The sequence below is a fragment of the Adiantum capillus-veneris genome, chromosome 5 (genome assembly GCF_014529385.1).
Source record: "Adiantum capillus-veneris isolate H3 chromosome 5, ASM1452938v2, whole genome shotgun sequence".
Classification (NCBI taxonomy): domain Eukaryota; kingdom Viridiplantae; phylum Streptophyta; class Polypodiopsida; order Polypodiales; family Pteridaceae; genus Adiantum; species Adiantum capillus-veneris.
The window spans coordinates 7908041-7929730 of NC_140935.1; the positions used below are offsets into that span (position 1 = coordinate 7908041).

At 44.7% G+C, this 21690-nt stretch overlaps 2 protein-coding genes across 4 annotated transcripts; both read right to left on the bottom strand.

Moving 5' to 3' along the window:
* Positions 1–597: 597 nt before the first annotated feature.
* Positions 598–2517, bottom strand: LOC147456842 (uncharacterized). Of its 2 annotated transcripts, XM_086511966.1 has the most exons (3): positions 2388–2444; positions 2267–2315; positions 598–2171 (listed from the first exon to the last, which is right to left on the bottom strand). In XM_086511966.1, the coding sequence occupies exons 1-3, from the start codon at positions 2442–2444 to the stop codon at positions 2002–2004; spliced, it is 276 nt and encodes a 91-aa protein (XP_086368092.1). In that variant the 3' UTR covers positions 598–2001. The 2 variants fall into 2 exon arrangements, with proteins under 2 accessions (XP_086368092.1, XP_086368091.1); XM_086511965.1 differs by having other exon boundaries at positions 598–2330; positions 2388–2517.
* A 52-nt stretch (positions 2518–2569) lies between these two features.
* LOC147456843 (putative pentatricopeptide repeat-containing protein At3g01580) lies at positions 2570–21690 on the bottom strand. 2 transcript variants are annotated; one of them, XR_015188041.1, is made up of 4 exons: positions 21626–21690; positions 5251–5334; positions 3045–5090; positions 2570–2700 (listed from the first exon to the last, which is right to left on the bottom strand). XR_015188041.1 is itself a non-coding variant. In XM_086511964.1 (3 exons), exon 3 carries the CDS (start codon positions 4768–4770, stop codon positions 3151–3153), a length of 1620 nt encoding a protein of 539 aa, XP_086368090.1. In that variant the 5' UTR covers positions 4771–5090; positions 5251–5334; positions 21626–21690; the 3' UTR covers positions 2707–3150. The 2 variants fall into 2 exon arrangements, 1 of the variants encoding a protein (XP_086368090.1); XM_086511964.1 differs by lacking the exon at positions 2570–2700 and having other exon boundaries at positions 2707–5090.

The window sequence follows — 21690 nt, forward strand, 5'->3', positions numbered from 1 at the left end:
AAGATCGGGCTTTGTAAAAAAACGCATCAAGCAGGAAAGGAGGCAAAAGAGGCAGCCAGTAATCACTTTCTTTAGACCTCGGATCATCGTCTACACCTCTCCGTGATAGTTTGAATATTTTGAGTGAGAGCCCGTGGATAGAGAATTTGAATTTCATGATGGCTGAAGAATTTAGGCTGCTGTCAACCATTTCCGCAATGTTTTTTTCATACCCTCGTAGTGGAAAGAACTAAGAATCAATGCTTGTCAGATCCTTGGCTTATAATCAATCACAGCAATCAGTTTTTCAAATCCTTGGCTTTTAAAAAATCCTTAGGCCCCTAAAACTTGTGGAAATTCCCGAAATACCCTGAAATTTGTGGAAATTACCACTGAACTTTGATATTATTTTGATTACTGCATAGAGATTGTCTTTGATTCCAAGTGCTTCAACCTGAGAGCAAGCACAGTGCCTTCACAGCATCCACATAACTAGATCATAGTGTCAAGCATCACAAAACAGGAATAGGAACTTAGAAATAACATTTCCTGTCATTATATAGCAATATGTATTAGGCATGGAATGAGAAAGAAGCCGCCATTCTAACTACCCAGATCTTGACAAAATGTCCACATTGTTTGTAAATCGAATGAAAAACCATGCCAGCAGAGATTAAGCTGTAACCACTATGTCCCTTCACATTCGAGTCTTGGGCTCAAATAAGCTTCACGATGTATCATTGATTGACATATCCATTGTCGCTAACTTAGGACTACCATTGTCTGGTTGGTTAACTGGTACATCTTCGATTACCTGAAGATCCAGAAAAAAATGTGATGTAACCTAACCTAGTTCTAGCATCTGTAAGATATTACAAGTTCAAAGCCCTTCTTAACACCAGTTTTTCTTACTGTTGAAACCAGCTCCTTGCAGTTTATAGGCTTGTCAAGATAAACACCTCTCCTCATCACTAGCCAGAGCATGTAAGTGCGACAATGGTTGAATTTTCTTATTGCCTTCATTGCACAAAAGCCATCCATGACTGGCATTTGTGCTCCAATAAGTCTAAAAAGTCTCTTGAAGGAAACATAAAATTATGACACACAAACTTAAATCAGCTGCGTGTTTCATGGTGGACCCAGTAATGGCTTAACAGCTTGTAAACCGTCACCAATGATACATCAGCTCCGAGCATTTTGAGCATCACTGACAAGATGAACAGGGTTATCTTCCACATGTAATATATTTATCCCGCAAAGCACTTCAGATTCTATCCCTCTACCTTTATTCCTGCATGGAGACTTGAAGGTGCAGTTCTTGGTGGACTGGGCATCTTCAAGCATTTTTCCCTTCCCCCACAGGCATTCATCGTTAGGAAGAACCTTTGCAAACATCGTCTTCTGAATCGTACACTCATCTTCCATGGACCCCACACGGCCCGCATCTGATCCGCATCACTACCTGTTCCTTTATATAGTTCCTGCCAAAAGTTCTGGAGATAAAGCTGGCTCAATATCAGAATATCTTTTAGACGAGGCAATAAACGCACTGAGGCCACCATCGGCTGACAGTGTTCCACAAGGTCTCTCCAAGGACCCAGATTTATCACCATTAGAATACATAGACTTTTCTTAAATTAGGTGGAACCTTCTACACATTCCATGACCTGGTTTGGGAATGACCTGGGCATCTCTTCCCATCACGTTCACGAGCGACCTAACATAGTAAGTCCCACGCTTGAACCTTCATAAAATCTGGTGGCCGATGAATCTGCTTGAACGAATCTATCAAACACAGTTTCCTACAGCGTCGGGATCAAACAATTTGTGCCAGTTCTTAGCTGCTAGTATTCATGCTTGTGCGTAGGCAGTTTACCGTGTACTATTGTCCCCAAGACTTAGCATATCCATAAGCTTGCCTGTTTAACTCCATGCCCCATTACTTTGTTTCTTATATACACAAAGCTTCTTCCATCCTCAAAAGTGAAGAAGCCAGAACTCTAAACCTTTGAAGATATAAGATCACAGCAAGAGAGCCAGAGGGGGGATATAAGCCATCGCCCCATACACAACATGCCAACCCTGAAAAGAAAGATATGCATCAAGCTTGCTAAATGAACCAGGTAAGCAGATCTCTGATTGTTTCTCAACAAGTGAAGCTATCGCCCAGCCAAGGTTATGGCATTCGGTGTCTGGGATCTCAAATGCAACGACTGAACTCTGTAAGCGACCTCCCCAAAATGGTGGTGGAAAAGATGGATGTCCCAAAGTGATGATGTGGCATGACCTGACCGATTTGAAGAGGAGAGCAAGAGCTGCAACGGACCTGGACCAGACTGGAGGATCCAAGTCTGAGGAGACAGCAATTAAAAACTGTTGCCCCAAATGCTTAGAAAGTTAACACTTACATAGCTGTTGCCAGAAAGCTCTCCAGCGTCCAGCTTAGCCACGTCTGCAGTGTCCATACAGCCACATCAGCAAGGTCTATAAGGCCCACGAGTTGCAACGTGTTTTGAACTGGCCTAGGCTCAAATTCTGATCAGCTTTTGCCAGGGTCCAGTTCGGGTTCTCCTCTTCCTTTTCCAGTTCTGTCAGGTCATGCCATGCCATCACTTCAAGGCAAAGGCACCAGCCAGGCCCCTTTCTCCCCTTTTCCTCTCCCAGTTTACGAGACAGCAGAAGCACTGATCACATAAGAACCATTCAGGTCCTAATAGGATGCTGCAAAAAAAAAAGGTAACTTAGCACGTCCAAAAAACTTTCCATAAGCTCTAGACTTCATACAGGCTGAATTTTCTACTTGCCCTTCCGTTACTATAACAGTATGAGTATTGCCTCGTATGCCAGTAACCTGTCGACTTTGAAGCCCCCTAATCACTGATAATATTAAACAATGAATCAATCATTTGTATTTCTATGCTGAAAAAAACAGATGGATACTTCAGCACTAAAACATTGGTGCTCACTCTGCATGTATATCCATGTAATGATTCTACCTCTAGCCCCCTAGGCCGTAACCAAAAAATTCCACTTTCATCAATGACACACCAGCTAAAAATACTTACAGAGCTAATGAACAAGCAAGTGTTTTGTGTAAGGACGTGTGAAAGGAAGAAAACCAGACAGCCATGAGAGTCAGCCACTTGCTGACCTTGGAATTGTCTCTAAACATTATACATCAATGTCGGCATAAATATTAGACATCAAAACAAACACTCCACTGTGGTAATTATCCAGCCTTTCTGCACTCTCATAGGCTAGCCTTGCAAGTTCAATATCCCCCCATTTTCGGCATGAGCCCATGACAGTTTCCCACGAAATAACGTTAGGTTGAAGTGGCATTTTGTTCAATATACTAAAGGCTCCATCAAGTTGCCCTGCACGACCAAGTAGATCAACCATGGAATTGTGGTGCTTGATAGTCGGAGCAATGTCAAACTCTTCCACCATTGCTAGAAAGTGGCATAAGCCCCTGTTAACGAGACCAGTATGATTACACACAGTGAAAATCATCAGAAAAGTGGTCGTATTTGGCTCAATGTCTTCTTGCCTCATTTTTCCAAAATAATGAAGCACTAGTTCATAGTCTCCTTGGTATGCATATCCTGACATCAGAGCTGTCCATGCAATTACGTTTCTAATTGGAAGCTCAGAAAATACTTTCCTGGCTTGTAAGAACAAGCCACATTTTGCATACATATCCGTCAGAATGCTGCTCAATATAAGTTGATTGTGATAGCCCTCATTGCCCAATATAAGCTTATTTTCATACCCCTCCTTGACGATATCAACATGCAGCTCTAATCCTTTGCTTAGTGTCCCTAAGTTTCCACAAGCCTTCAAAGTGTACACAAACGTCACTGCATCAGAAGGCACACCTGCTGTTCTCATTTGTTGAAAACAAGACATTGCTTCTTCATACATACCTTGATTCGTATACCCTGCAATTAATGTGGTCCACAAAACTGTGCCTTTCACTGGCAACTCATTGAAGACCTCATGTGCATCAACAATTGAGACCCACTTTGCATAGAACTCTATTAGCACACCTGCAGGTAAAGGATCTCTTTCAAACCCGTCTTTAACCACTTGCATATATATTTTGCATACTTCATCTATATCTTGAGTATTGACACATGCTTTTAGGCAATAAAAGTAAGTCATAGCATTTGGATCCACATTCTCCACTTGCATCTGGTTAAAACAAATCAAGGCACTTCTGTTGAGCCCATGGTCAACGTACCCAGCAATTAAGGTTGTCCATGATACTACATCTTTCACTTGTATACCGTCAAATACTTTACAAGCCTCAACAAGGGAGCCACATTTAACATACATACCCAGCAAGGAGTTGCAAATAACCAATTCTCTTTCAAAATTATACTTAACAACCTCAAAATGGATCGCTCGACCACATTTTAGAGAAACCAATTGTGTGCAAGCCTTCAGCAAAACCAAGAACGTAAACTCGTTGGGGTGTACAGAGACGACTTGCATTTTTTGAAAGTTGTAGAGAGCATGCTGGAAATCTCCATTTTTAACATACCCCTGTATAAGATAAGTCCAAGAACATGAATTTGGTTGCACCAAATTGTTAAAGGCTTCCTGAGCATCCCACAAGTTATCGCTCTCTATCAAAGCCGGAACAAGATGGTTTCCAACAGTTGTGTCAGTATCCAACCCAGCCTCACGAATTTGCTCATATATGAGCTTAGTGTAGGCAAAATTCCTTTCCTTTTTACATTTCTGCAAAATGGCTATAAAATGATCCTTGCAATGTGGCTTGGTCATCCACTCTCCATTGCAGTAATAGTATCAAATCTGGTTGTCAACCTCCAATTTACATAGCACCTGATGCGAGAAAAGAATTTTGCTTTGCTTCCACTTTCATATTTTATCAACACCTCAAACCCAAATGTTTCCACCATTACTTAGAGGTGCATATGATTTCTTGCCTCTTGAGAAAGACCATACCAAATTGTGCTGAATTGACGAGATTTTTTGGGCCAACCATTACAGCTTAGTAGCTTTTGAGATGGTGCTCTTAGCAGCTCTGAAGCATCATTTACCTTCCTCGAGATGACCTAGGACAACCAATCCTAAGTTCTTACCTATTCACCAAAAAAAGATCATCAACATCTTAAGAGAGTTCAAAAAAAGGTTCCCATTACCAATATCTTACGTAAGATTTCAATAAAAGGTTGCATTACCATGCTACTTGACAATAGATATATTCAACGAAGTAAAATATTGAGCAACGTAACTTAGTACCTAATAATACAATGAGCACCAAATCTTGCAGTGTGAAACCCCAAGTGACGCCTCAAGTAAGCAAATTGCAAAGACTTCCACCATCTAGAAAATTAACATCATCAAAATTTGCAGGAAATCAAATAGATGGAAAAGAAACTACCATTAGTTCATATTGATGCACTTCCAACAATCATAACTCACAATCCTTTGTTGATTCTTGACTTAACCACCAAATCAAAGATATTTACGCACTTTCACCTTGTATTTCTACCTACATACGAGTGAGATCAATATACTATACACACACATCTTTGCTTGGTACTCCATTTAGAGGCAAGCTTACTCAAGTATAGAGCCCTCTCCTCCCACTTCAGCTTGAGGAGTTGCACACGGCTCTTAGTGCACTCCCCCGTGGTAGTTGTCCAGGTGAGGGTGGCTTGACTCCCAGTTTTTTCTTGGAGTACTGGGACTTGCTTGGCCCAGATCTCTGTAGTGCTTTTCAGTACATCTTGCACACAGGAGAGATGCCTGATAGCATGAGTAGGGTCTCATCTACCTCATTCCCAAGGAGGGTGGCTCCTTGGATGAGATTCGACAGTGGCGCCCCATCACCATCCTCAACTCAACCTACAAAATTCTTGCCGAGGCTCTGAGTTTGAGGACCCAGCCACTCCTAGAGAGCCTTATACATGGGACTCAGACAGGTTTTGTCAAGGAGCGCAGTATCCTTGACAACATCTTTACTTTTTGGGAGGCTTCTGCCCTAGCGCGGCTCCGTGGTGAGGATGTGGTGATTCTTCTTCTCGATTTTGAGAAGACCTACGACAAAGTTGACAAGGACATTCTAGAGGGCACTCTACGCAGGATGGGCTTCTCAGATGCTTGGATCATAGGGGTGTCAGCTTTGTACAGACAAGCACACAGTCAGGTACTTTTGTCAGGAGGTAGAGGTGATCGTTTCATGCTCACACGTTCGGTCAGACAGGGCTGCCCTCTTGCCCCATTCCTCTTTCTGTTCTATCCTGAGGCGATGAGCAGGTTTTTGGTGTCGCAACAGGTAGGTCTACGGGGCTTAGCACTCCCTATTTGGGGAGATGAGCTACTTGACGCTGAGTTCGTTGACGACTCAGCCTTGTACTTGGATGGCCAGGAGGCCAACCTTCACAGCTGCAAGCAGGCTCTTAAGACCTTCTGTTGTGCATCTGGCGCCCTGATCAACTGGAGAAAGACAGTGGCTTTCTCAGTTGATAGTGCTCCTGTACCCGATTGGATGCCAGGTGAGGGTTTCAGGTGGATTCCCCCATGGACTGCAATTCGGTACTTGGGCTGTCAGGTTGGTTTGGACTTGTCTCCCGAGCAACAGATTGCTCCCCTCCTCCTGTCTATCAGGAGGAAGTTGTTACATTGGAGCTTCGCACGACTTTCTTTGGCTGGCAGAGTTATACTGGCCAACCAGGTGTTGTTGGCTACTATGTGGTACATCACTTCTTGCTGGATCTTCTCGACTTCTTGTATCAGCCAGGTAGAGAGGCTGATCAGGAACTTCCTTTGGTCAGGCGTGACACTCAGACAGCCCGGGCCAAAGTGGCTTGGCAGGTCATCACTCTTCCTTGTTCACAGGGAGGGCTTGGTATCATAGACCCAGCACAGCAGAGCAGAGCCCTTCTTGGGGAGTTCATCGTCCGAGGACTTCTTCCAGGTGAGGAGCCTTGGAAGGAGTTCTTGCTACAGCAGCTTCGTGCTAGGATGCCTCAGGCAGGAGGCCCCTGGCAACCTTCGACCAGATGGATCTTCACAGAGATGCGCAGAAATGGTTTGAGCAGGAGACTGAGGAGGACCGCTTCGCTGTGGGTTTGCTTCGATCTTGGGAGCACTTGTGGCGAGGCCTGGAGCAACGGCAGCCTACTTGCACGGAGGAGCGCCTGCAAGATAGCCCTTGTTTGGAACCACATGGTTAGCACTCAGAGAGGCCACTTGGTTGGTAGTCGGCCTCATGTTTCCTGGGGTCCCATGGCAGCGGGTCCAGCACGCTCTTTAGGTGACTGGTTACAGTTTTCAGGCTTGTCAGAGGAGCTGCAGGGCTTTCAGCTAGGGCATGAGAGGGGTGCAGAGCATGTGCCAGGACATCTCAGAGACAGTACCAGCTGAGTGGCTCACACCTCTCGAGTCAGCAGCGCCCAGATGGATGGGAGCCTTCACGCGACTGGAGGTTCTCATCTCAGTTCGGGCTTGCTCAGAGACTGTCCCCTCCCTGTTTTTCGAGTTACAGGATGAGGGACGCTTACAGCGAGTTGCAGTAGAGGCCTTGCAGGTGGCAGAGTGTTGTTTTCAGAGGATCAGAGTGGTGGGCATCTGTGGGAGGACTGGAGGTTCTCATCTCAGTTCGGGCTTGCTCAGAGACTGTCCCCTCCCTGTTTTTCGAGTTACAGGATGAGGGACGCTTACAGCGAGTTGCAGTAGAGGCCTTGCAGGTGGCAAAGTGTTGTTTTCAGAGGATCAGAGTGGTGGGCATCTGTGGGAGGACTTGTGTCATCGATCCTGACCCAGCTGCTCTTGAGACTGGACATTGGAGACTGTGGGCTTGGGAGTGCTGTCCACTGGCACGAGTACAGTGGGATCCTGGAGAGTGGCTTCGGAGGGACCCTTTCTCTTCTACGGACCACCTAGGTGTCCCTTTCTTTCAGTACACTGTTCGACTGGGACGTCACATACTGGTAGCACAGAGAGAGGCTCGCCCTGCTACAGCACCACATTGGCACGAGGAGGGTCTCACAGCTGAGTTCTTGGCAGCTTTTTGGGAGAGGTTGTGGGACTCCAGACAGTCGAGGCGAGTCACTTTGTTTCAATGGCTGGTCGCACACAGAGCTACAGCAGTTGGGAGTTGGCCTGTACATAGTGGTCTCTCGGCCGCATGCGCAGCTTGTGACCATCTTGTGGAGAGTCAACGTCACTGTCTTTGGGACTGTCCCTTGGCACAACAGGTGTGGCTTCGTGTTCTTCAGTTGATGCCTGCTCTCTCAAGGGCTCGGCAGTACACTTGGGGGGCAGCTGCTTGGTCCACTCTCACAGATCCGGCACTTCAGCTTGAGCTATCTTCCACCAGCAGGATGATAGTGATGCAGGGGAGGCAACCTACACTCCAGCCTGCCACAGAGCTTACTCCACAGGAGTGGTGCAGTGAGAGAGAGGAGTGTTGGGAGCTCATCAGTGGCCTGACACTCTGGTTCATCTGGCGGGCCCGTTGCTTCCGCATCTTTGAGGCTCACCCTGTACCACCAACAGAGACTGTTCGCGATCTTTGGTTAGAGCTGATCCACACTCTCAGAGGACAGCTCGAGAGACTTCAGGGCAGCTCCGACCGCATGAGGCCTTCCTTCGACTTTGGTCCAAGGTGTACTCAGATGGCACTAGCGTCCACCTGTGTGGCTTTTCCCTCCTCCCATTACTTGATTTAGCCTCATTGTACATATGCTGTTTTTTCATTGGGAGAGTCTCCCCATCATGGTTGTTGTAGCCCTCTCTCAAAGAGGTGGTTGTAGCTCTATGGGCAGTTTCATCAACTAATAGAAGGATCTATTTCTCAGGAAAAAAAAAAGTACGAACAAGTGCGCTTGGCGAACAAGGGAAAAAAGAAAGAAAAGCAGAAAGAAAGGCATCTTTGGAGCGTGAGCGCGATGATGCGTGCTTGGCGGTCGAAGAAAGACGAGCGGCCTTGGAGGCCAATCGTGAGGCACAAGAGAACTACGCACGTAAGAATTGGTTCGCCAGATTCTCGCCTCGAAGATCGGAGCCAGCCAAAGATGTTGGTAGTTCACCAAGTGGCGCAAGCCGAGATTCGGACTCCAACAACCCACTCACAAAGAAGTTGACTTTCAGTAAGTATGATGGTAAGATGGATGCCACGATTATTCATTCTTGGTTGCATCAATTTAATGCTTATTTTGCGACAACTAAGAAGACAGGAAATAGCAAAGTTTTGACGGCAGCCATGTACCTTGCCGGTGATGCCATAAATTGGTACCACGCATGGCAAGAGGCACAGTTGGCCGCGCACCTAGAGGAAGCCGACGAATTCACACCCCTTTCCTTCAGTTTGGCTGATTTCCAAGATAAGCTCAAGGCGCGATTTATGCCACCTCAGTACCTCGCACGATTGAAGGACGATTGGCGCGCTCTAAAGCAAAATGGTATGCCAGTTATGTCTTTCTCTAATCGTGTTTTGCAGCTTGGCACTCAATTACGCAAATCGGATGCGGAGCGCAAGGAGACATTCCTGGACGAGTATATCAAGTTTGATGTGGAGGTACTAGATCCAATCGATCTCAACAAGGCGGTAACGATTGTTCTCGCACAAGAGATGAAGCACAACAAGGGAAAACCTAAGGAGAACAAGACTTCTCAAGGAACCTCTCAGACTTCTCAGAACCCACAGAACTGTAAGAATGGTATAAATATCACGAATGAAACACTCGAACAATGCGTGCTGACTAATCATTTGAACACATAATACTTCCTGTGGGGGTTCTTGAGACCTAGGCTCGAGAGCCAAGATCGGTTCTTCGTGATCTATCTTTACCCATCATTCTTGTGAACAATCACATCATCATGCTCATGAATAATCACATCTTGATCATGCAAATCATCATGCTTATCATTATCATGCAATTCATGTGTCTCGTGCTTTGGAGAAGACGAGACTGAGACAGTCTCCCTCTCATGATTCTTTGCAATCTGTGCCTGCACATTAGTGTTGGGGTATAAAGCCCAATGTGGTCGCCCAGGTAAGTGGGCGGGCCACCAGGTATGTACACATATTCTTTTGTAAAAACCTAATAAGAACTCACTATGCTCTACACATTACAGTAGAGCGAGTTCACCATATCGTCGTGCTCTTCTTCTCGCACTCTCTCTCGCGTCGCACTTCCGCTCGTACTCCTTCAACTGGTATCAGAGCTCAAATCGAGGCTCGGGGCAGCACTGCAGGAGGCTAGAGTCACCAACTCAGATTGGAGTGAAATTCGACAGGCAAAGACAGCCCCAAATCCTGAGGTCATCTCCGCCACCGTTCGGCTTTGACAAAGGTCTGCGTAGGCCATTTTCGACTACGTGGTCTCGGCGGGTGCAGATCCGACTCTGCAAATTTGGGGTTTTCGGCCTACGACTGCAGGTGCTGAGGATATCGACACTCCCAGAGTGCTGATTTGTGGTTGTCTACACATCGAAGGACGGCTCACAGTTCTTGGAGGCGTGTCACATACGACACAGGCGCATCTACACACAAACTGTAGGCGACATCCACTAGTTCATCAGGTAGCTTGTGTTTGCTGCTTGATATTCCAGATTTCATCCTGACATTGCAGATACTTCCACATGGGATGTATTGTCAGAGATGATGTATGTCTGTTGAGGGTTTGCTGGCTGTGAGTCACGCAGCAAACAACCGCCGCAGCGGTTACAGCATACAGTGGGAAATTTGTGGATGTATGACTTTGTGGGAAGTATATGTACTGTCAGATTTACTGCAGCCTTTGTTGAGGGTCGAGTGAGGTTTTATTGAGCTGGGGGATTCTCAAATGTTGAGATCCTTTCGGTGATACAGGTCTTGGAGCGATCCCTCGACCACCCTTAGATAGGCAGCTAGGATGTATTGACTGTGAGTTAGACAGTTGGGATTGCATCTTTGCTTTACTGCCGTTGAGGCATTGTCGCAGTCTATGCTTATAGGACAGTGACAGGACAGTCAGAGATAGTACAGGTGCAGGACAGGTTTACCCACAGCTTACAGTGTCAGAGAGACGGTGTTTTTTGAGCTGTTTTTTGGTCTGTTTTTGAGTACACCAGAGCCATTTTACAAAGGAGACTCTACCGAAATTTATGCAGAATCTGAAGCTTTCTTGGTTCATTTGACAGATTGATATTGGTTCAGAGGTCAGTTTACAGGGGAAACTCTGCCGAATTTTTCCCAGGAAAGTAAACCACTGTGAAGCGTAGCTATGGCTGGATCACAGGACACTGCTCTTTACAATATCAAGAAGCTGGATGGAACCAATTTCCCATTGTGGAAGAAGCAGATTTGGCACGTGTTGGTACAAAAGAAGCAGATAAAACCTATAAAGCTCAAGGGGATAAAACCAGAAGATACGGACGAAGATGAATGGAGCGAAATGGATGAATTGGCACTTTCTACCATTATGCTGACTTTGGCAGAAAGCGTTTACTCCAATGTAGCAGACGAGATGTCGGCTTATTAAGCATGGTTAAAGCTGAGTGATCTTTATGAGAAGCAGAGTGCAGCTTCACAGGTATACTGGCTTAAGAAGCTTGTTGACTTGAAGATGAAAGAAGGGACACCTATGTCCAATCATCTGAATGAATTCAACACAATCTATAGTCAGTTGTCAGCTCAAGGTGTCAAGTTTGATGAACCTGTTAGAGCTATGTTCCTGTTGATCACATTGCCGGAAAGTTGGGACACTTTTCGCACAGCTTTGAGTAATTCTGCACCTCCAGATGGTTTGAACATAGCAGGTGTAGAAGGAAGTCTACTTACTGAAGAAACCAATAGAAAGACAATGGACAAAGGCAAAGGAACAGCCTTAGTTGTCAGGGGAAGGACCAAAGAAAAGTACAAAGGTGGAAAGAGGAATCAGTCTCGTAGCAAGTCCCGCAGTGCTAAAGGCAAGAGTGACATAGAATGCTACCATTGTGGCAAGAAGGGTCACATGAAAAGAGACTGCAGAGAATGGAAAGCAGAAAAAGGCAAAGAGAAAGCTGAAGACCATGGTGAGAAGAACAAGTCCTCATTGAAGATTCAAGAAATAAATGTGACAAACACTGTTGCAGAGGATGACAGACTAGTGTCAGGAGACATCTACTTCTTGAAGAATACAATGGACTCAGCTCTTCTTACAGCATCTGATGGAAATGCACTGAGTGACTGGATTATAGACTCAGGGGCATCACTTCATGTGTCTCCAAACAAGGAGTGGTTTACTTCTTATGTGACCACTAAAGATCATGTTCGGCTAGGCAATGGGCAGACATGTGAGATCTTAGGTGTTGGAGATGTTCAATTGAAGTTTCAGAATGGCTCTTCTTTCACGCTAAAGAATGTGAGACATGTTCCCGCAATTACAAAGAGCTTGATCAGCACAGGTTTACTTGATGATGCTGGCTACGTCACCATTTTTGGACAGAACATGTGGAAGATATCCAAGGGTTCTATGACAGTAGCACATGGAGTAAAGTTTGGAGGACTTTACATGATTTATGTATCAAATGTCTCTAAAAATGTAATCAATGTAACCGAGCAGCCGAACGTTTCTTTGTGGCATAGCCGGTTAGGACATATGTCCAAGAAGGGAATGGAAATCTTGTCTCGTTCTGGTTATTTGCCTGGCTTTTCATTTAATGATTTTGAATTCTCTGAACATTGTCTGTATGGTAAGCAAACACAGCAGCCACATAAGAATAGAAGCAGTAGAAGAGATACACAGTTGGCACTTGTTCATAGTGATTTGTGTGGACCTATGCCTAACCTATCTCTAGGGGGAGCTTCTTACTTTATGACATTTATAGATGATTACTCGAGAAAAGTATGGGTTTACTTTCTCAAGCACAAGGATGAAGCGTTCAGTGTTTTCAAAACGTTTGTGACACTTGTGGAGAATCAGAGTGGCAAGAAGCTTAAATGCTTACGCACTGACAATGGTGGAGAGTATGTTTCAAAGGCCTTTCAGGACTTTTGTGAGTCAAAAGGTATAAAACGTGAACTTACTGCTCCTTAAAATCCTCCTCAAAATGGTGTTGCTGAGAGGATGAATAGGACCATACAAGAGAAGGTCAGAAGTATGTAGTCTAATGCACATCTGCCAAATGGGTTTTGGGCTGAAGCTGTATCAACAGTTGTTCATCTTGTAAATAGATCTGCTAGCAAGGTTTTGCATAAGGATTCAATGCCAGAGATGGTATGGTCAGGCAAAATGCCCTCATACAAACATCTCAGAGTCTTTGGCTGTGAGGCATATACTCACGTTCCAAAGGAATTTAGGAACAAACTTGAGCCAAAGAGTAGAAAGTGCATCTTTCTAGGCTATGGTAATTTTGGTGAGATGGGGTACAGACTTTGGGATCCCGAATCCAGAAAGGTTGTCCGCAGCAATGATGTTCACTTTAATGAATCCAAATATCATTCTAAACCAAAGAGGGTTGAGGAGATTAGAAGAGTTGTCTTCCAAGAAGATGGACCTGCACGTGCAAGACAAAATGTCAGGGCTCAAGAGAAGCAAGGACAGGATAGAGTGGAACCACAGGTTGTGGCTAAGCCTGAGCCACCTATTGTGCGTAGATCTGGACGTGTCACGCGACCTCCTGATAGGTTTGTTCCATCTATGAACTATGTCATGTTGACTGATTGCAATGAGCCTTCATGTTACAAGGAAGCAGTGCAAATGAAGGACTCCGGGAATTGGCAATTGGCCATGCAGTCAGAGATGACAGCTCTGCATAAAAACAAGACATGGAAGCTAGTTAAATTACCACAGGGCAAAAAGGCTCTACCTTGTAAATGGGTTTACAGGTATAAGATCACCGCTCATGATAGTCAGCCAAAGTACAAAGCAAGGCTTGTTGCCAAGGGCTTTAAGCAAGAACAAGGCATTGACTTTGATGAAGTCTTCTCTCCGGTGGTCAAGATGACTACATTGAGATGCTTTCTTGCATTGGTTGCCATATTAGATTTGGTGTTGCACCAAATGGATGTCAAGACAGCGTTCTTGCATGGTGATTTAGATGTGGAAATTTACATGCAGCAGCCAGAAGGGTTTGTTGAGAAAGGCAAGGAAGATTGGGTATGCCAATTGTTAAAGAGTCTTTATGGCTTAAAACAATCACCGACGGCATGGTACCATAAATTCCACAAGTTTATGCTTTCTCAAGGCTACAAACGTAGTGAGTTCGATCACTGTCTATATACAAAGAAGGCTAAGGATGGCAGTTGGCTGATCCTTATTTTGTATGTGGATGACATGTTGATTGCTGGCAAGCACTTGGAAGAAATTTCAGCTTTGAAGTCAAAGATGGCAAAATCGTTTGACATGAAAGACATGGGTGAGGCAAGTCATATACTTGGTATGCGCATTAAGAGAGACAGATCAAAGAAGTTGATTTGGTTATCTCAAACAGAGTATATTGACAAGGTTTTGCAACGTTTCAATATGGAGAAGGGAAAGGCACTGAGTGTTCCATTGCCACCATATGTGAAACTTAGCAAACAAGATTGTCCTGTGTCTGAGGAAGAAAAGGCTGAAATGGATAAGATTTCATATGCGTCTGCAGTGGGTAGTTTGATATATGCAATGATTGCTACTCGCCAAGACATTGCATTTGCAGTGGGAGTAGTAAGTCGATACATGTCAAACCCAAGCAAGAAACATTGGGAGGCAGTGAAAGGAATATTGAGATACCTGAAAGCTACAAAGAGTATGCGTATATGCTATGGGAGTCGGGAGCTAAGTGTAAAGGGTTTTACAGACTCAGATTATGCAGGTGACTTAGACAATCGAAGGTCTACGTCAGGGTATGTCTTTACATTGGCTGGTGGAAGAGTATCATGGCGTTCTAGATTACAAGATTGTGTTACTCAGTCTACTACAGAGGCTGAATATGTTGCACCATCAGAGGCATGCAAAGAATCAATTTGGCTTAATCGACTAGTAACAGATTTGGGAATCAAAGAAGAGATGCCTGTGTTATATTGTGATAGTCAAAGTGCTATACAATTGGCTCGCAATCCAGTTTATCACTCAAAGACAAAGCATGTGGATGTGAAGTATCATTTCATCAGGGAAATGCTCGAGGATAAGCAACTTCAGCTTGTCAAAGTTCACACCACAGAAAATCCTACTGATCTACTTACAAAAGGACTTCCCTCAGAGAGCTTTGCGCATTTTCGCAAGCAGTTAGGTGTAGGGTAGTACATCACTTCTCTACATCTCTTGTATATTAGCTTCTTTCACACTTAAAGTAGCTTCTCTCAAGTAGCTTCTCTCACACTTAAAGTACCACATTGGACTTTAAGTGGGAGGTTGTTGGGGTATAAAGCCCAATGTGGTCGCCCAGGTAAGTGGGCGGGCCGCCAGGTATGTACACATATTCTTTTGTAAAAACCTAATAAGAACTCACTATGCTCTACACATTACAGTAGAGCGAGTTCACCATATCGTCGTGCTCTTCTTCTCGCACTCTCTCGCGTCGCACTTCCGCTCGTACTCCTTCAATTAGAAAGTAGTGGGACCAAATGTTGCATGTGTAATTGGTCACTCTGTGCTCGGCTATCTTCAGCCGCCAAGCGCGCTTGCTCACGCTCACGCTCCAAGGCTACCCTTCTGTCTTCGGCCGCCAAGTGCGCTTGCTCGTGCTCACACTCTAGGGTTGCCATTCTTTCTTCAGTCGCCAAGCGCGCTTGCTCGTGCACACGCTCTATGGCTGCCATTCTTTCTTTGTGCTCGCGATCCCGTTCTACTTTTTTTTCTTCGTGTTCACAAGCCAATTCTGCCTTTCTTGCTTCGCGTTCTAACTGCCTATCCATTATCATCTTGTCGAAAGCCTCCATAGGAGTTAGTACAATCCTTGGCGTAGATGGGGAAGGGGAAGGTTCGGAAAAACCTCCTAGTCACCTTCTTCATGCTCATCACCTTTATGCAAAGTATCCATTCCGCTTCGGGTGATGACCATACACTGAGATCTTTGGTTCTTAAGTTCACGAGGAACTTGGGTTCGTGTAGGGCTTGGGTTCTTGGGTTCTTGGGGGTCTTGAGGTTCTTGAGGTTCGGGAGTCTTGAGGTTCTTGAGGTTCTAGAGTCTCGAGGTTCTTGAGGTTCTGGAGTCTTGAGGTTCTTGAGGTTCTTCTTTAGCTTGCAGTATGTGTTAGAGAAGGATCTTCTCTTACCCGAGCTCTTCTCTTTCCTGCAGGCGCACCCCTTGGCGGCCTTGCACTCACACCAAGGTTGCTTTTTCCCACCTCATGTCGATTGGCCGACTGCTAAGTGCACGGTCCGCTCTCAATGAGTGAAAAGAGAAACGAGGGGAGGCTGGACAAGCCCTTCTTTCTTGGGATTCCTGTCACTCTTCAAACACACGATTAGGAATCGACACGCCCAAGTGGACTTGGGTTACGTGCGACTACAAGAAGCAAAAAAAAATTATGTGGTTCTTTCCTTGAGTGATACAGAACACTGCCAAAGCTCTGATACCAATGTAAGGGGCAGCGAAAGTGAATGTTGAACTTTGCTCAAGATGAGTGCTCCGAACTGTGCTCAAGGGTTCCTTTTACTTATGGAAGGGAGAACCTTCCGTTCCTTTAGTGAGAGAGTGCAATGGACACAAACAAAGTGGTGAACACTGTGAATGAAGGTGTTGAGACTGAGAGATAGAGAGAGAAGAATACGACACCAAAATGTTGTCAAACCCTCCTCCGAAGGCCCCACTCTCTATGGCGAGAGCAGTCTACTATTGATTGCACAAATCTCTACAATGCTTGGACTTGCCGACGATGTCGACGACGATGAGGACGACAACGAGACGGGCTGAAATCTGAAAATGCTAATGGCTGAAATCTGCAAATCTTTATCTGCTGAATTTTGACTCTATGTCGATACCGATGTCGATGGCGACGATGCGACGACGTAGGCACTGAAAACGCAGATGCTGAAATCTGCGTTTTCTGGGCTGAAACTCTAAACTTTGCTGGATCTGACCGTGCGGCGAGGATCTGCTGCGACAAGGTGAGATCTGCGAGTTTCGGGGGTTCTATTGTGGGTACTGACTGCTGAAAACTGAAAACGCTGATTCCGTCACGAAGATCTGCAAAAACGCTGAGGTGTCTTGCAGATGCAAAAACGCTAGGGCTGAAAATCTTCTACTGCGGTGGAAATCTGCTAGCTGCTGTAGAATCTGCTAATGCTAGAGGATCTGCTGTGCAAAAACGCCAAGGCTGGTCTATGGTGCAAAAACGCCAGTGTTGATGCTATGTTGCAAAAACGCTAGGCCTTGCTGGGGGGTTCTTGCTGAGAAGTTGCCAGTTGAGCAAGGTGCTTCTGCTGCCTCTTCTGCCATAAAGTGCTAGCGCTAGGTTTCTATATATACAAACTTATGGAATTTGCCCTACCCAGTTTCCAACAAAAGTTACTTAAAAATAATAAGTGAAAAATGTCAAAAATAGGGAAAATAGGTCTATGCACTGTAAAAATGCTTCTGATGGGTTCTGATGGAAATCTGATGATCATGCTGTGTGCAACCAGAGGATATGCATCTAACCTAAGTGTCTGGTCATGCACGGTCTCCGAACAAACTCACAGAAATGCCAAAACACTTCCTAAGCTAACTGAACTGAACCCATGTCATGAAGTAGCTTGTCCACGTACACATAGGGTTAGATGTGCACGTGACATGGTTCTTCAAACAATGCCAAGACTCCAAAGCTTATAGGTTGATCTGGAGGGCGCCTTCCTTTGTCGTGATAGGCGGTTAACAAATTCTAATACTCACAATCAACATCTTCATGTTTCCAATGCATGTCTTCAATGATGCAATCTGTCATGCCGAAGAAGTTATGATTGCAAATATCCATGCTTAAGGTGGTCGAGCACACACACCAAGTCAACTACCCTCTCGCAGACGCACCACAACTACAAACCCCGGTATACTATGTTTGCATTTCCTACGCTCAAGGCGCACGGTTCTATGTGCAATGGCAGGTCTTGCAGCTCCTTAAGTGAGAGAAGCATCCTTGGGCAAAAGGCTACAACACACACTCAAACACTCAAGAGAAAAAAAAAATTAATCCAAAGATTAGCGGATTAATGCAAAATCTTCAAAGCTCTGATACCAATGTCATGTGCATCGGAATCGAAATGATGAAGATCTAGGTTTTTCACTTGCACAAATCTTTTACTTCCTTTCTTGCGTTAGTGATTGCTTTTAGCTTGAATGATGGTACCTTTTACTTTTCCTAAAGAGAGGGAATGACAGAGTGGTAGAGATATGTAGAGAGAGAGAGAGAGAGAGAGAGAGAGAGAGAGAGAGAAAGAGAGAGAGAGAGAGAGAGAGAGGAGACCCAATGGGGTCCCAATCAACCCTCTCCAAGGGGCCCCCACACCGTTGATGTGGTATTTGCTTTAGATTGCGTAAATGTAATACCTCAATGCAAACTCTACTAACTCGAATGAGGAATGTCACCTCCGAGGCTAACTTGATGCACCTTCAAATTCATTTCCATGAGGGGTTGTTGATGGCCGCCAAGGGGTAGATCTGGGCCTGATTTGTGCTCCTGATGTGAGAGGAAACAAGGGCTTAAAGCTGGCTATAAAAACACACATCTTGATGATGCCGATGATGGGTAGCAATGGAAGCACTCAATGCGGCGAGGGAATGGCCGAGGAGAAGCTCAATGGGCTACCGGAGTACCGGACCACAACAGAAAGCTAGCAAAGGCAGATCCAATCCGTTTCTGACAAGGAAAAGGGGTTGAAATCTGAAAACGCTAGTCGTACAGCTGAAATCTGCAAAAACGCTGATGCAAAAACGTTGGAGCTGATCTGGAGCAAAAACGCCAAGATGCACTGCTGCAAAATGCTAAGACTGATCTGGCGCTACCTGCTCGGATGCAAAACGCTGGCCATGGCTGCTTCCTTTATAGGCCAAATCTGTTGGTTATGTAGGGTAAAACATCTGTAAAATTCTTATGAAATAAACCATTAAAATGATTTATGACCAAGGCTCAGTTTCTGGGTGAAACTATTGCACATCTGCCGATCCACGAATCCGATCGACACAAGGAATGGCTCGTTGGATTTCTCTAACCTAAAACTACATACATGTCATGCTAGATGCCCACAGTAATGTAACATTTGTCAAAACTCTTGAACAAATCATTTATGCAAGAGGGTTCCAAAACTGGAAAACCTAATCTAATGGACTCGTTCGATCATGTAGGTCCTACGAACAAGCTCACAAAATTGTTGGTACTAATCCTCCCAAGTCCTAGGATTCTAGACACTCCTATCTAGGGATAGGTGGAAAATTGGCTCTGGAAGTCGATGAAGCATGTCCACGTGGCACATAGAGCCATGTGCACGTGACAGAAGGCCAAGGTGTACTCGTTGTTGTTGAGAGAAAACATCTTTGAGAGAGGGCTTGGGCAATTGTAAATGGTATAGCACTTGAATAGGCGTCTAAGAGAGAGCACCTGTGGGATGAGGCCCTGTACTCGTGACATTCTTCTCAGTAATCTCTTCTCCAGACTGCGAGAAGTCCTCATCATAATATTCCTCAATCAATGATTTCGTTGAACTAGGTACATAATCCGATCTGTTACTGTTGCTACCAAAAGAAGACTCAAAGTGATCTTGCCAGGGTGGGAGAGGGTGCTCTCTGTTGCCAGTGACAACCATTGTAGGTATGGGCAACTACAACTAACAAACTGAGGAGTACTGAGAGGAGTAAATGTTGTCACTCCTAATGAATACCGCAACTACATATGTTCAAAGCTACTCATAAACCCTTTTTGTTTCAACTTTGCCACATAGCTGAACCGCAACCAGATACATCGCAAAACCACAAAAGAAACAAAACATCCGCAACCGATTCCCAGCTAACACAGGCAACCTGTCACACCCTATTGTCGCACCTAGAGCTAGAGCTACAGAGCACAGGCGGCGACGAATCTCTTGCGCACAAGACGATGTAGACGACGCTTGCAGACAAGTACAAAAAGTCACTTTTTTTTGTTTTTTGTGTTTTAATGTATCATTGTTCTTTTGCACGTGCTAAAAAAGTCCACATAACACCACTATGGTGGGAGGGTTATGGATCAAATGGACCTGGGTTGCAGTTGTTTCCGTTCGTATTCTTTGTCAAGCTGTGAGCTCCAGTTGCTTGGAGCAACTTTGGAGTGTGTACATTGTAGAGCCACATTGCCTCTGAGAAGAGGAACTGTCTTAAGATCCAAAGGGCCAATGATTTAGTAATTGTGAGAGCTAACTTGCGTATGCTTTGCAAGGAACAGACAAAGAAGGCACATTGCTTCACAGAGTGGGAGATGACACATGATGAGGCCACTTCAGTCGATGAGATGTCACACCAGATTCACATCAACAAAAACAAGTGAGAGTACATATTTTTTCAGTTCTTTAGGAATTCTATCCACAAGCGCACAACTTATGACAATTGTTTATGTACATATCATAAAGTCACTTAGCAAAGTATTGTCAGCAACCCCAAAGTCTTCGAAAGAAGTTAATTGACTCTATTCTTGTATGGATAATCTGTGACAAAGGAGTGGAGTGGCTCCCCTCTCGTGCAGTATGTACCGCACCAGATTCAATCTGTTGATTCAATGTGTACTCTTGGAATAGTCGGAGTTGTACCAAAAAGCCTCAAGGTAAAGCTCTAATAACTAAGGAGTATCTACCAATTCCTCTTCTCCATCCACTTTGCATCAAGAGCTGAATAGTTCCTAAACTTGACCAAATACTTGCGGACCAGCTTACTCTTCACATTTGTTTCCTTATGTGCTAGCTTACCCTGCACTTTTGTTTTCTTATGTGCTAGGACCTACTCACGTATAAGAATCTCATCTATTTCTCTACGTTTGGCTGCTCCTCAGGCTCCATATCCTCTAGCAATTCACCCTCATAAGGTTTCAATAGACTCACATGAAATGCATTGTGAATCATCCGACTGCAACAAAGCATCTGCTAAAATAGTTGTGCACTAAAAAGCTCTTTTTACAAATAGCATAGCTACCACGTCATTACCCTGAAATTGTGCCACAAGTTCCAAGATTTTCCGTACAATGCTTCCACATCATTGTCTGGCACAAATGCCAACGCCATCACTAGTTTTTAGGACCGGTAAGTTCCATGCCATGTCATCACTATTGTGACACATACCTTCAATCAATGTATTCCAAGCAATAACACCATAGACAGGCAGGCACATGTTGCAAGGAGGCAAGCATGCATTACTTAGCATAATTCCATGCTAAGACAAAGCTTATCACATAATTATGTGCCTTGAAAAAAGCCAACACTGCTCTACATGTGGGGTCGGAACGCCAAGAGCATCATTCTCCTAAAGCCCTTTGATAAGCGTTCATCACGCGTTGATCACTTTTTGTGCTTTTGTTGAGACACCACAATTGGCACATAGCTGATCAAATCGCTTGTATCTGTGAGGCACCATGGGCAGAAAGCTTATTAGGTACTTTTTCAAGAGACGAGGGCTCCAAGTGCAAACTACCTAACATTCTCAATGTCTCACCTTCTCATCTTGAATTTGTTTACCCACATCAATATCTTGCATGTTTTCACATACCTTCAAAATGCAAGCATACCTTATCACAATTGAAAGGAAGCCCTTGCTCTCTACGATCAAACTTGAAAGGAATCCCTTGCTTTC

Bases quoted from the DNA above. Each gene is read 5' to 3' on its own strand.
- LOC147456843 (XM_086511964.1), bottom strand. From the start codon at position 4,770: ATGACCAAGCCACATTGCAAGGATCATTTTATAGCCATTTTGCAGAAA.
- LOC147456842 (XM_086511966.1), bottom strand. From the start codon at position 2,444: ATGGACACTGCAGACGTGGCTAAGCTGGACGCTGGAGAGCTTTCTGGC. The intron at 2,316-2,387 runs GTAAGTGTTAAC...TGGATCCTCCAG, and splicing joins AGCTTTCTGGCAACAGCTAT to TCTGGTCCAGGTCCGTTGCA. The intron at 2,172-2,266 runs GTCATGCCACAT...TTGAGATCCCAG, and splicing joins CTCCTCTTCAAATCGGTCAG to ACACCGAATGCCATAACCTT.